Source organism: Rousettus aegyptiacus, unplaced genomic scaffold (assembly GCF_014176215.1).
Source record: "Rousettus aegyptiacus isolate mRouAeg1 unplaced genomic scaffold, mRouAeg1.p scaffold_m13_p_4, whole genome shotgun sequence".
Classification (NCBI taxonomy): domain Eukaryota; kingdom Metazoa; phylum Chordata; class Mammalia; order Chiroptera; family Pteropodidae; genus Rousettus; species Rousettus aegyptiacus.
The window spans coordinates 148,602,504-148,618,397 of NW_023416307.1; the positions used below are offsets into that span (position 1 = coordinate 148,602,504).

General features: G+C 35.7%; 1 protein-coding gene across 2 annotated transcripts in view; it reads left to right on the forward strand.

The window, feature by feature from the left end:
- The window catches only part of OXSR1 (oxidative stress responsive kinase 1), a 77,698-nt gene that overhangs the window by 41,554 nt on the left and 20,250 nt on the right, over positions 1 to 15,894 (forward strand). For both annotated transcript variants that reach the window (XM_016124001.2, XM_016124002.2), the window contains 4 exons: positions 1,444 to 1,499; positions 9,572 to 9,681; positions 11,573 to 11,674; positions 13,687 to 13,820. In XM_016124001.2, the coding sequence (XP_015979487.1) occupies positions 1,444 to 1,499; positions 9,572 to 9,681; positions 11,573 to 11,674; positions 13,687 to 13,820 (402 nt within the window). The remainder of the gene's footprint in view (positions 1 to 1,443; positions 1,500 to 9,571; positions 9,682 to 11,572; positions 11,675 to 13,686; positions 13,821 to 15,894) is intronic.

The window sequence follows — 15,894 nt, forward strand, 5'->3', positions numbered from 1 at the left end:
TTTCCTTATGCTTTGGTATATATTCAGGAAAGGTATTATATATGCTGGTCTGGCAATGGTGCTACAGATGATGCTGCTACAGAGAGTTGGGAAGCTATTGTTCATTGTTTACCAAGGAATGGTTGTATCTTAAGATGCAGGAAAAGAAGATAGGGACAAGGAAAGGATAAGATGTTGTGCTTTTCATTGGTTCTTTTTCATGACAGACAAGGCTTTCCTCTGTAAGCTAGCCTTGCTTTTCTTGTATAGCCAGCTCTCTTTTGTTTACTTAATCATATTTATTTTTAATTATAAAATAAAGAGATGAGTCCATTCCCACAAGGTAAATACCGATCCCCTTGACTCCAGTCCCACTTCTCTCCACAAAAGGAGCCATTCATTGCTTTCTATTTTGAGTGTACGGAAAGATCGTGTGTGCGTGTGTGTGTGTTTAACATTAATGGTGTCATACAAAATGCTTCCTGCTTGATTTATTTACTTAGCAGTATGTATTAGAGAGTATTTCAAGTTGTAACATGTTGATTGACCTTATTCCATTTCATGGATGTAATCGAATTAATTTAACCTTTCTGCTGTTGTTAGCCTTCTAGGTTATTACCATTTTGGTGGTGTTATTACAAATGTCACAGTGAAACCCCTTGTACATTCTCTGTGCATTATTAGAGTTACTCTAGGTTATCAAGAAGTGGATTTGCTACTCATAGAATTTAGGGATTTAAAATTTTGCCAGATACTACTAACATGTTGTTGTGTGAGAAACAAGTTGTAGATTGGAATAGATAGTATGATATCATTTATGTTGGAAGAAAAATCCAGATGTGTCACAGGAACATATTCCATTAATCAGACTGATAATAGTTGAAAAATTTGGAGAGAATGCTAAACTTGAGAATAGTACTGAAAGGGACACTGGCCTTTTCAGTGATGTTTAGATTTTTATAACAAGAGTGGATACATGTATTATTTGAATTGTTATAAATAATTACCAATAAAAATGGAGATGTTGTAATAATTTGTATTTGTCTTTATGCTACAGTCATGGACTAATCCATGTTTTCAATTACATAGTGACCATTTAAAATTTTTGACCATATCTTAGGGTGTAGGAAAAAAATCAATACATTTCAAAAAGTAGAATTAGGTGAGGGTAGATGAGGATCACATTCTTTGGTGAATATTATTCCAATCAAGTATCGAATCACCTTGGGTTTTCTAGATTTATAGCTATATGCTATTCTGGCTTTGTGTTTACAATGTTTGGATTCTAGTACAAGTGACTAAATTTAAAAAAATTTTTTATTATTGGCCTTAATACCCTTTAATGCAAAATAGAAAACTTAAGTATTGCTGGTGTTAAGTGACTCTAGTAGACAAATGCTTAAATCATGTGACTCCAAAGAATAGGTATTTTTTTTTAATACTTAATTTTTATTTTTCTTAAAGAGATGTGAAAGCTGGAAATATTCTTCTTGGAGAAGATGGCTCAGTACAGATTGCAGGTAATGATTATCATTTTTTAAAATGAACCACTTTGGTTAACTTTTATCTTTTCTTAGACAATTTTCTCTTCCCTGGACCATTTCTAGTTAAGCATTTTATGTTGGTACATTCCTTCTGACTCTGAAGGTTTTTTCCACAACTCAACCTTCATTTTTGATTTTTGACATTTTTCCGGCCATTACTCATTACCTTGTAGTTATCCAGTTATCTGTTCCTTGTCTTGCATTAAGATCTTCATCTGTGGGTTCCCATGGCATTCTGTACTTTTCTTTGAAGGAGAATTAGTCAAGAAACCTCATTGTGTTTAAAAAATAGATTGGTATATAGAAAGGCGATACAGAGTTGCTTATGTCCTGCGAGAAATGGGGTATTTGCCAATTAAGAAGAGGCATCTGAGAGGCGGAAGTGCAGTTTTGGGAGATTCAGAGCTGAAGAGATAAGAGTTGGTGGCTGTCCTGGTGAAATACCCCTTCCTCCGGGCCGAAGCTCCAGAATGGTGGAACCGCAGGATTGTAGAGTAAGCAGATCATCTGAGAAAACCTCATCTTAGTCCCGTGCCCACTGCCGGAACAGTTAGGTGTTTGGCAGGAGAACGATAATCACCCAAGAGTTAATTCTTTCGTCTGCTTTAGAAGATAATTTAGACACACATCTTCATGTCCTAATATAAGGGAATATTTTAACCAAGCCACATAATACTCTAACGTAAAGGAAAAGATTGATGAATTTGACTCCTTGAAAATTAGCAACTTCTATTCTTCAAAGAAAAACAATTTATCACCATTAATAAGTAAAAAGGCAAACAACAGAGTAGAAAAGATGCTTGCTTGCATCATGAATAACTGATAAAGGCCTCAAATTTAGAATATGTAAAGAACTCATTAAGAAAAAATATGATTAAAAAATGGATAGAAGACTTCCCAAATGAAGACATCAAAACATATGTATAATAGGTGTTAAACCTTGTTAGTAATCAGTTAAATACAAAGTAGAATAACGTTGGAAATCACGTTACACTGATTGACCTGGCAAAAAATATCTAACACCACTAGTTGTTAGTGTGGATGTAAAGCAAGGAAAAGTCTAATATCCGATCATGGGAGTATAAATTAGTACAAACACTTCATTAGGTTAAAGACTGGCATACCCTAAGACTCTGGCCCCTAAGTGCATGGCCTGGGGAAACTTGCTTACCTGAGCCATGGTGCTCATAAGCATTGAAAGTTTGAAACAGTTCCAACTTCTTCATTAGTAGAATGCATAAATAAATTTACCCATTGTATAAATTAACACTTGTATCCATTGTATAAAATCCAATTTATAAAAAAAATGGTTAATTTATGCAGTGGAATACTATCTAGTGGTGAAATTGAATAGAACTACAACTATATACAAAAGCATTAATAAATTCTAAAGACAGAGGATGAAAGAAGCCAGTCAAAATAGAATATATAGGCTGCGATTTATCACCAGGCACGATTGTGCTGTATTGCTTAAAGAAGCAAAACTGAGTGGTAAAAAACTAAAGAGGATTCTGGGAAGATGGCGAGTAGGCGGCACCAGGAATCTGACTCCCCACCTAGACAGCAGTTGAAATGGCAGAATCTGTGTGATGTACAGCGGGTCCTCAAATAACTTCGTTCAATAGTATTTTGTTATAAATTTGAGGAGATGCTGTAGGAACTTAACTCTTGTTTATATCCATTAGCCCATGATAAAATTGGTTTCATTATACATCATTTCACTTAAAGCCACAGAACTTATTGATGATGTTGAGTGAGGACTTACTGTAACTGTTTTAGAATTCTGTGGACCATTGAAGGCTTGGAATTTCTAGAGGAAGTCTCGGAAAGTAAATCGTGGTTAATTTGGTCAATATCAGAGCCACTCATTTCTCGCCCATCAGCCATGTTGTGGGCAGCTGTGCATGTTTTTGGAGCAGCTCGCACACAGCTGTGGTAACTGTGAGGGCAAAAAGCATTCTGTCCTCCAAATATCAGGAGTCTGTGCCCCGATCACTGATTGCTGATTCTGTTCTCAGGGTGCAGGCAAAGAGGCAAGCAGCCATAGTATTTGTACCTTACCCCCTCAAGTGACTTCCACGAGACTTAACAGGCTAGCACCTTTTTTTCTTCCCTTCATTTTGTTCTTTCCCCTTTCGGAGCCAGACAGTAAAGACTAGGCTATTAAAAAAACAATTACATTTACAGGGAAAATTGGAAAGTGACTCCACATGCCCAGGAAAAAGTGCAGAAAAGATCAGAGAAGACCTTAAGTTTACACCTCAGTCCTCAGTCTGATGCTTGACACAGATGCAGCCTACAGCAACCAAAACAACAATAACAAAAACATTACCAAAAACAGCAAACCATGGAGAAGAGATAGAATCTAATCTCCACAGTTGCCCTATTATTAGATTAGATATCCAGTTTTTAATAACAACAAAATCAGAAGACATTCAAAAAAAAACAGCAAAGCATGGCCCATTCAAATGAAGTAAATAACAGAAGCTCACCGATGGCAGATCTACTAGACAAAGACTTAAAACAGCCATATTGATGATACTCAGAGAACTGAAAGAAGATGAACAGAAATTAAAATGATGTGTGAACAAAATGGGACTCTTAACAAAAAGAAAACCTGAAACACGCCAAAAAGAAATTCTGGAGCTAAAAAGTACAATAACTTGTACTGTGAAATGAAAAACTCACTAGAAGGATTCAGTTGCAAATTTGAGCTGGCAGAAGAAAGAATCAGTGAACTTGAAAATAAGGAAACAAATTAGCGATTCTGATGAATAGAAGGAAAAAGGTTGAAGAAAAGTGAACAGAGCCTGAGGGGCCAGTTGGACACCATTAAGTGGACCAACATACACATTGTACGTGACCCACAAGGAGAAGAGAGAAGGGGGCAGAGAGAATATTTAAAGAAATACGGGCTGAAAACTTCCAAAATTTGATGAAGATGGGAATATAAACATCCAAGAGCTCAACAATCTCCAAGTAAGATAAACTTTAAGGGACTCACACAGAGACACATTATAATCAAACTTATGAAAGCCGAAAACAAAGACTCTTGAGAGCGGCAAGAGAGATGATTTGTCACAAAGGAGATTCAGTAAGGTTGTCACTCAGCAGATTTCTCATCAAAAACTTTGGAGATGAGAAGAAAGTGGAACAACGTATTCAAAGTGCTAAAGAAATTATCAACCAGGAATCCTATATCTGGTAAAACTCCATCAAAAATGAAGGATAAATTAAGACATTCCCAGATAAACAAAAGCTGAAGGAGCATGTTTCCACTAGACTCGCACTGCAAGAAATGCTCAGGGGAGTTCTGCAAAGTGAAATGAAAAGATACTAGACACTAACTCCAAGCAGTATGAAGAAATAAAGATCTCAATAAAGGTAAACACCTGGGCAAATGTAAAAGCCATTACTGTATTATTGTAACAGTGGTTTGTAGCTCTACTTTTTGTTTTCTACATGATTTAAGAGACTAATAATAAAAACAATTATTGTTCTAAAAGTTAGTATTACAGTAACATTTGTTTGTAACTTCAAGTCTTATTTTCTGCATAATTTAAGAGACTAATACATTGAAAAGAGTTATTTATTTATGTTTTTGAGCACACAGTGTATTAAGATATAATTTTGTGACAATCATCAACCAAAAGGGTGGGAACAATGCTGTAAAGGAGAAGAGTTTTTGTATTTTATTGAAGGTAAGCGGTATAAATGCAAATTGGAGTGTTACAACTTTAGAATGGTAACTGTAATTCCTATAGTATCCACATTAAAAAAATAACTATAGATAATACACATAAAGAAATGAGGGGGAAAAATTAAGCTTTTCACAACAAAAAATCAGCTAACCACAAAAGTAATTCAGGAAACAAGGGACAAAACTATAAGACCTATAGAAAATAACACAATGACAGAAATGTCATTGTGTTGTATAGATTAACTCTCTAATCAAAAGACAGAGATTGGCAGAGTGGATAAAACACATGATTCAACTATATGCTGCCTATGAGAGATTCACTTTAGATCCAAAGACACAAATGGATTGAAAGGGAAAGGATGGAAAACTATATTCTATGTAAATAGTAACCAAAAAGAGAGCAAGGGTAGCTATTCTAATATCAGACAAAATAAATATTAAATCATAAAAGATTACAAGAAACAAAGAGGTACACTACATGTTAATAGATGCTTTAATACAGCAAGAAGATATAATAATTATGAATATTCCCCCACCTAATAACATACCAGCAAAATATATAAAGCAAAAACTGACAAAACTGAAGGGAAAGGTAGACAGCTCTACAGTAATAGTTGGAGACTTCAGTACATCGGTCTCAATATTGGATAGATACAGAAGATAAAGAAATAGAGGATTTAACACAATGACCAATGAGATCTAAGAGACATTAATAGAACACTACCCAACAAGAACATTATACACATTCTTCCCAAGTGCACAGGGGGCATTTTCCAGGATAGCCACAAATTAAGTCTCAGGAAGATTTTAAAAGTTAAATATGCAAAGTATCTTCTCCAACCACAATGGGATAAAGTTAGAAATCAATAACAGGAGTAAATCTAGAAAATTCACTAAGGATTTGTGATGAAGGAAGGAAGACATCACAAGGGAAAGTAGAAAATACTCAGATAAATGAAAACAAAATCACAGCCATACCAAAACTTATGGGACACAGCAAAAGTGTTGTTAAGGGATACACTTAGAGCTACAGATACATGATTTAAAAAATAAGAAAGATGGCAAATCAGCCATCTAATTATATAGCTTAAGGAGCGAGAAAAAGAAACTAAACCCAAAACCAATGGAAGGAGATAATAAAGTTAAGAGCAGAGATGAAGGAAATGGAAAATAGAAAAGCAGTAGAGAAAATCAGTTAAATCCAAAGCTGGTTCTAAAAGAGATCACCAAAATTGACAAAACTTAAGGTAGGTGTACTAAGAAAAAAAGAGAAGACTCAAATGAATAAAATCATAAAAGAAAGTGGGGCCATTACTACCAATTCTACAGAAATAAATAACATAAAAGAGTACTAGGAACAATTGTTCAAATTGGATAACTTAGATGAAATGGACAAAGTCCTTGAAACATGAAAACTACCAAGATGAAATCACAGAGAAATAGAGTATCTGAATTGACCTGTAACTAGTAAGGAGATCAAATCAATATTTAAAACCTCTCCACAAAGAAAAACCCTGGACCTGATGGTTTTATTGGTGAATTCTACCAAACATTTAAAGAAAAACTAATAACAGGCCTTCTCAATCTTTTCCACAAAATTGGAGAGGAGGAACACTTCCTAATTCATTCATCAGCATTACCCTGATAGCAAAGCCAAAGACACTACAATGAAAACTGCAGGCCAGTATTCCTTAATGAACATTGATGCAGAAATCCTCAACAAAATATTAGCAGATTGAATTCAGTAGCATATTAAATGGATCATACACTATCACCAAGTGCGATTTTTTTTCTTGGAGTACAAGGATGGTTTAACATGTCAAAATCAACGCACCTGATCACATTAACAGAATGCAGGGGGAAAATAACACCTGATCCTCTCAATATAGAACAAGCATTTGAGAAAATTTAACACTTTTATAATAAAAATATGAGCAAAGTAGGAACAAAGGAAACATCCTCAACTTACTAAAATCTACATATGAAAGACCCACAATGAACAACATATTCAGTGATGAAAGACTCAAAGCTTTTCCTCTGAGTTCCGAAATGTGGCAAGGATGCTTTTGACACTTCTGTTCAGCATAGTACTGTAAGATCTAGATTGAACAATTAGGTAAGAAAAAGAAGTCATCCAAACTGGAAAGAAGTAAACTATCCCCCTATGCAGATTATATTATCTTATATGTAGAAAACCCTAAACATTCTGTAAACTACTTGAATTTAGCAAAGTAGGATCCAAAGTCAACACACAAAAATCAGTTGCATTTTATACTAACAACAAACAATTTGAAAAAGAAATTACAAAAACAATTTCATTTACAAGCAGCATCAAAAAGAACAAAACACTTGGAGTTAAGTTAACCAGAGAGGTGGAAGACTTATACAGTGAAAACTACAAAATGTTGCTGAAAGAAATTAAAGAAGACATATATCAATAAAAACACATCCCATGTCCACGGATTAGAAGACTTGATACAGGTCTCTCCTGCTATCCTGAAGTAGAGCATTCTTTGAAATCTTTTGGAAGCCAAATGGCTTAAAGTGAAGAGTATCTCTGACTTTTGGAAAGTTCATGTTTCATACTTGCTTTCGTGGTTTTTTTTTTTTTTTTTGTAAAAATGAAAATCCCTTTTGGATTTCTTTTGGTTCGAAAACAGATACTTATGTAGGTCTTTTGTAAAAGCAAAGTGGCATAATGCAGACTTTACGAAAGCCGGGAATACCTATATTCTTAAAATGTCAGTACCGCCCAAAGTGATCTACAGATTCAATGTAATTATTACTGTAATCTCAATGATTTTTTTTTTTTGCAGAAATAGAAAAACCCATCCTAAAATCTGTATCAAATCTCAAGTAACCTCAAATAATCAGAACAGTCTTGAAAAAGAATGAACAAAGCTGGAGGATTTACACTTATGCTTTCAAAATTTACTGCAGGCAACAGTAATAAAAACAGGAAGTTATGGGCATAAAAATAGACATAGAGACCAATGGAACAGAAAAGCGAGCCCCAGAATAACTCTTTCGTACATGATAAAGTGATTTTGACAAGGGTGCCAAGATCATTCAGTGGGGGAAAGATCATACGGTGCCGAGAATTACATATCGCCATGCAAAAGAGTGAAGCTCCCTTATCTAATACCGTAGACAAAAAATAACTCCAGATGGATCAAAGTCCTAAATGTAAAACCTTAAACAGTGAAACTCTGAGGAGAAAACAGGGCAAAAGTTCATGACATTGGTTTTGGCAATGGTTTAGATATAACGGCAAAGGAGAAAAAGTAGAAAAAGTGACCTTTATGAAAATTATTTTTTATGCATCAAAAGTACTACTAACAGTAAAAATGTAATCCATAGAATTGGAGAAAATATTTGTAAATTACTTATAAAAACTAATGATGTCCATAATATACAGAGGACTTCTAAAACTGAACAACAAATTAACATATTAAAAAGGGGTTTTAATAGATATTTCTCCAAAGAAGATATACAGATCACCAATACCCACACGGAAAGATGCTCAACACCACTAATCATCAGGGAAATTCAAATTGAAACTACGAGGAGGTACCACTTCACACCCGTCAGGATTGCTACTATCAAAAACAAAACAAAACAAAATAACAGATGTGGAGAAATCAGAATTCTTGTTCACTGTTGGTGGGACTGTAAAATGGTACAACTGCTGTGGAAAAGAGTTTGACTATTCCTTAAACAATTAAAAATACCAAAGGACCCAGCAGTTCCTGGTTATGTAACCCTAAGGAACTGAAAATGGGCTCAAACGGATATTCATACGCTCGTTTTTATGGCGGCATTATTCACAGTGGCGAAATCTTGGAAGTAACTCAAGTGTTCATCAGTGAACATATTACAAAATATGGTAAATACACACAATGGAATATTATTCAGCTTATGAAGGAAGGAAACTGACACATGTGACAACGTCGATGAACTTTGAGGACATAATGCTAAGTGAGATAAGCCAGTTATAAAAAATAGTGTATCATTCCACTTTATGAAGTACTTAGTCAGATCCCTAGAGACAGAAAGTAGAATGATGGATGCTAGGGACTGGAGGAAAGGGTCATCGGGGAGTTTCATGGATATAGAGTTTCAATTTGGGAAGATGAGAAGAAATAGATTGGAGTAAGGAGGAAAATCAGAGAAGTTGTGTTGAGGAGGAGAGGAATGGATTAAAGGACCTGTGTCTTAATTTAGCCAAGAAGTTCAGCAGAAAGATGATGTCATGCTGTTTGTATATAGGACTGTAACTATGATATTACCCTAGTTATTTATGTTACTTACTGTACTTTTAATACCTTGCTGTTGTATTTTATTTCAGACTTTGGAGTTAGTGCTTTTTTAGCAACTGGTGGTGATATTACCCGAAATAAAGTGAGGAAGACTTTTGTTGGAACCCCTTGCTGGATGGCACCTGAAGTTATGGAACAGGTACTGTGTCTTTTTTTAATGGTTTAGGGTTTTGTTACGAATTGAAAAACACTGAGTAGTGCTTTTGTTTGGTATACTAGGTTAGCTTTGGGAAATACACATCTCTTTTCATCTATTAAGACTTTGGTCCTCTTTTAAAAAAAAAAAAACTGCAAAACTTTACAAAGGAGATGAGAAACCCAGAGTTTATACCAAAAACAACCGAAGGAATAATATAATGAAGACTGGTTTAATAATATTTTCCTCAGTTAAATGACAGTCTTTTTACATATAGTTGCGTTGCTGTAGTTCTCTAGAGACTGGTTTTCTTCACATCCCCATTTTCCATTGGCCCTCAAACTGAATCTGATGTCACTCATCCCATCATGTTACAGAAATTCTGCTAAATCTTGAAACCAGTTCTCATTTCTTGTTCCTTGTCTTGTTCTCTTTGTGGCATTTGACACAGTTGGCCATTCCCACCTTTAACTTTCTTAGCTTCCCTAGTGTGGCTTTCTCATTTTTTCCTACCTGTCAGGCCATTTCCCTGACTTCTTTTCTGGCTTTCCTTCTGCTCAGTGGCAATGCTTCCCGGGACCAGGTTTTTGAACTCTTCTCTGACATACAAAGTATCCTCTTTGCTTTGCGCCTAGTCATTATTTCTAATTTACGTTCAGACCAGTCTTATTTCCTAAGCCTCTGGATAGGTATTTTCATCTCATTATAGGTGTTTTGCAGAAATGTCTTCCTGGTATATCAAACTCACTATGTAGAACCGAATTCACTTTTCACTCTGTTGTAACGCCTGTAGCCACCCTGCTGGCGAGGTAAGGATTCTCAGCCTGCAGTTAAGCGAATGGTTGAACACACACCTGACCCTGAACTGATGAGATGGACTGCAGTTTATTAACTGCACATACACATAGCTGACGGGAGGAGGACACTGCACGCCATGGAGGGTTGCACTCAGGAACAGAGTGAACAGTAGTTCCTGTGGCAGACGGGGTTCGTAGTATCGGAATGAGTGAGATGCCCTTTGATTTCCTTGTGAGGATGTGATTGGCTCGTCTGAATAATTCTGCAGGCTGGCAGGGAGCTGAAGCCTGCTAGTCAGGGATAAGCGGGGCCTGCACCTCGTCTGGTCGATAAGCCGAGTTGCTGGGCTAAGGGACCTTATCCTCAGGAGCAGAAGGTGGTGGGGGTGCGTGAAGGGGATGTGCACCGATGTCATTAGAGTCCTTCCTATTTACCAGGTGTCAAGACAGCATGACATACGGAGCTTTAATTTTAAGTCTCAAACCACATACTCCCAACACCTGTTTCTCCTATATTGCTCAGGATAGAAAATTAAGATAGTTAATTATATAATGTGCTGGCGACAGTTTAAAAGGAGAGATATTTGGCAATATCACACCAACAACTTTAAAAATATTCATACCCTTTGTAACTTTTTGTTATAAAAATTAAGGTGATAAAAACAATAACGGCATAGGAAATGTTGAAAACAAGACTCACCTCATGCCTAACATTTTGTTCTATTTTTTATAGAGTACATACCTATTTGTAATAGTATCAAAACTTATGAACAATTTCATATTCTTTTTTCTTCGTAAATGCCTTATTACAGATGGTTTTCCATATTTTCATACAGAATTCATTAACGTCGGTTTTAGTTAAGTATGTAATATTTCTTTAAGTGAATATACTGTACTTAATTTCTCCATTGGTGAACATTCATTCAGGTTGCCTCTTTTTTTCCTTTTTTCAAGTATATTTAACTTTTGCCTACTTTGTTTTATTGCTTTAAAGCTTACAGACACTTTCACGGTTCTTGATAGACATGACAAGCTACCTTTTAAAAGCGCTTTTAGGGTGGTAAAAGTAATCACATACGTCTCTCTGTTCTTTACAGGTCCGAGGTTATGATTTCAAAGCCGATATCTGGAGTTTTGGAATCACAGCGATTGAATTGGCTACAGGGGCAGCTCCTTATCATAAGTACCCGCCCATGAAGGTGAGGCTCACATCCAGAGTGCCGCCCCAGCTCATGTCCCAGTGCCTTTCTTGATTTGACGTTTTTGTTCGTAGAATTCTGCTCCGCATTCTTTCTGACTCCCGGAGCACTTAACATCTGTATCAGATACTTAGTGTTGACCGTTGGATGACTTTACATCGGAGTTGACCTGACTCTGTAACTAGTTTGATATTAGGACCTGATGTCGCTCATTTTAGTGTGTATTCTGTACAGTCACCTGTGTAGAACAGCCTTCCTGGGACAATGATCATTTCTGCTTTATAAGGTGGTTGGAAGGAATACATATTAATAGTAATTATAGCTAACATTCATTGAGCACTTATCTTGTCAGGCACTATTTTAAGTGCTTTTCATATCTTAAACAAGATAATTCAGGCAAAATGTTCATGTGCCTCACATATGTATTCTCATTATTATTGAATAAAAGTTTGCTTTGTAGGACACTAAGCAGCTTTTATTAAAAGGCCTATTATTATATTCTGAGGTAGTAGTTACTTGAAATGTGGTTGTTAATCCTGCCCCCAGCATTAGTAACAGAATGAGTTTTTTGTGTTTCAAGATGGTGCCGGCAATACTGTTGGTGATCATTTTATCTGTGTGACCCCTGAGTTTTAATATGCTCATGAATTCTATTCTCCTGTTTGTAGCTGTAGCTATCGTTTATAGTTCTGTTTGCTCACTTTACAATATGACTGTTTAAAACGGACCACCACCATTGTGAATTATTGTCATAGTGATATTATTCATATCTGTAGGGTGCACTTGAGAGCCTTTAAAATATCTTATCTTGTCCCCTTTAAGGCTCTAACAATGTAGAGAAGGACAAAACAAAAGGATATTAGGAGAAACTTCTGTATCCCTCCATATTCAAAACATACATGTATTGGCCTGCATGTTTGATGGGTGAAATTTTGATTCTGTAAGATTAGTGATATTTTAAGGCCATGGTTTTCCCAAAGGTTGACTACTTCTAGGAGAGAGTAGATATTCACAAGGTTTTAAGAAGAATTTTTTTTTTTAATAACTGTAAGGTGGGAGGCTATTTTTAGGCCAAAGAAATGGCTTATTTTAAAAAGGAGATTGAGAGGGAGCATGAGGTTTCTTTTTCATCCACTATAGGCAATGACTCCTGTCATTATAGCCAGACATATATGTGTTAACCTATTTGCTCATAATGAGAAATATCACCAACCTTAGTAATTCTATTTCAGTAAATGTGCATCTGAAGCCAGTAAATATGAAAAGCAAGTAATAATTCGGATTATAGCCCCATTTTTTTTTTTAGTGTTGACTTTGTGTTTAGAAAAATGGCTTATGCTTTTTATAAAAAAGTCACAACATTATAGAAAAGCCCAGCTCACCCAAAGTCCCGTCACATAAATATGAACTTCCTTCCTCACATCTCTGTGCATCAGGCTAGTATGTTTCCATAAAATTCTAAGCGGGAAGAGATGGACAGAGTAGTTGAGCTTATCGGCTGCTGCAGGAAGGTAGGAAGAATGAGAACTAAAAAAACGCTGTAGCTTTATTAACTAAGACATCGTTGGTGATTGCTAAGATAGAAGTTTCTGAGCAGCTCTGGGAAGAGAATGCCAGATTACAAGGTGTCATATTGAGACAAAGCCATGAATAGGTAAAGTCAGCAAGGACACACTCTGAGCTTTGCTGTAGTTTTAATTTTTTTTAAGGTAGTTTGGCAGTATAAGAGTGGGGACAGAAGACATGAAGAAAGGATTTTAACCAAAGGACATACAGCGTTCATACAGTTGAGTCCTGGCAGGCATGTTGTCTGGGAAGCTGACTTTCTATAGGCTATTGTTTATGCGGATAACACCTAAATAACTGGTTTCTGAATAATTGTTCTGAACTTTTTGAAAATAAAATCTGTTTATATATTGGGGTTTGTCCATGTTGAAAAATCTTGGCCACGATATTTAATTTTACTTTACCTGAGTCTTCAGCAGTGTTTATTATATGGAAAATTCTTACAGGTTTTGATGCTGACACTACAGAATGATCCTCCTTCTTTGGAAACTGGTGTTCAAGATAAAGAAATGCTGAAAAAATATGGAAAATCATTTAGAAAAATGATTTCATCGTGCCTTCAAAAGGATCCAGAAAAAAGGTAAAGTATGAGATAAGGCTTACTTTTCTCTTCATCTGTTACGTGATCCATCGTAGGAAGTCAGGAATCATACATAGGTGCACAGGGAATTGTTTGTGCATACTCAAAAGAACAAAATAGAAATTTTAGAAGAAACATACAGAGACCTTAGATTAGAAGTAAGTAAATAACTTTCTTTTTTTAGTGTATGGTATACCCTAAATAGTGCAGCTATTTCCTGGTTAATTTCTTATGATTATAAATTTGTACATTGTGAATTCTGTATTAATATAATGTCAAGTTAGTGGGAGGGCTTGTTTTCAGTTTGCACTTAAAACTTAGAAGTAAACAAATGTCTTAATGCTGTTTACAATTTCAATAACAAGAAATACACATAGCAAATGTTATATTTGATGTCAAATTATCATACTTTTAGTGGACCAGAAATTCAAAGAGCTTACCTTGTTAGCACTAGGCAGATTGGCTGGTAAGTCAATAAGTAAACATGGTCATCTAATGTGTGTTTGAATTTATGAATTAAACAGAATCATAGAATGTTAGATATTATACAACCTTTTATCTTTGAGGTCAGCCAGCTACATAGCCGTAGAGGTGGGACTTGAATTTAAAACTCCTGATTCCTAACCTGTGGCTCTATTCTCACTATCTTATCTTTCTGTTTCACATATATTCCATTTAGTTTCTTAGTACTAACTGTTCTTTTATTTTGATTTCTCTAATCAAACATGAGTGATTTTAATTAACTTCAGTATACTTAATGGGTCCTCAGAATTTACTATTGGAGATATTGGAAAGGGTAAGAAAAACGGAGCAGAATTCAAACTTGAGCTTTTAGAACTTTTTTCTGTTTTTGAATAAATTGGTATAAAGGATAGGGAAAACTTTTGCCTCTGCCAAGTTAGTCGAGTAAAATAACAGAATTCTCTTGTTATAAGCGCCCAGAAATGCTGGCTAAATCTATCAAACTTATAAAAAACAAATCCAGAGATGAGGTTGCAATAAAGGGAAGTACTGAGGTGCCAGAAATAATAAGGAAGCCATAAATTAGAGAAGAAAAATCATGAACTAATCCTGCGGCTCCCCGCAGTGGGACACTATTCTTTCCCACTTCCACATAGGGACTGGAAATGAGATATAGGGCCCACCCAGTTGGGATTTTGAACTGAGATCTCTACTTAAAGCTAGGACTGTAAGTCTGCATCCTGAAAGGATAAGCAAGTAAATAAAAGTCTGTCTGTTATCACAAAGACACAGCAAAAATCTCTCTCGAATAATCAAGCCCTCTGAACTGGACAGTCTGCAGGTTTACAGTCTGCATTTATACTACTCCTGTTATCCAGGAACCCACAAGATTAGAAAGTAAAAATATTATTGCCAAGCCAGTTTTATTTTTGGCAGAAGCAATTGTGAAATTGCACTGTTAGAACAGTTCAAAAACCCAGGTCCATGGGATGTTTGCACATAATATCCCGCTGAAGAGAAGATTATAATCAAAATTTAAAATCAAAATTAAAAAACACGGTGAAACACTACGCTGTGAACTAGAGTCAGCAGAAATAACAAGCCAGAAGGATTAGTGCTCCAAGAACTTATCCGAAAAGACCATTAAATAAATGTATTTAAAATCATAAAGTCATAAAAAAAGAATATAACTGACTCCCCCAAAATCAAAATCAAATAGAACTGCCAGAAATGACAAATACAGAAATTAAAATTTTAAACTTAATGGATTCCCTTGAATGTAGGCTGGACTTGGAGTTGCTTTTGATGAATAAAGTATGAAAAAGGAAAAAAACAGCTTTGGAGTGGAGAAACCTGGTAGACCCCTTCACCAAGGGGTCAAGGTTAACACCAATAATAAGAAATACTGATTATTACGTACTCCTTGATGTGATGCTTCGAGATGGGCACATTACCTCTGAGGTATTCTTCCCCCAAATCTGTAACTTTAATCTACAAGGAAAAAATATCAGACAGCCCCAAGTTGAGGAATATGCTGCAAACTGCCTGACCAATACTCTTCAAAAAGCGTCAAGGAGAGACTGAGGAGGTGTCAGGTTGGTGGAGACATGAG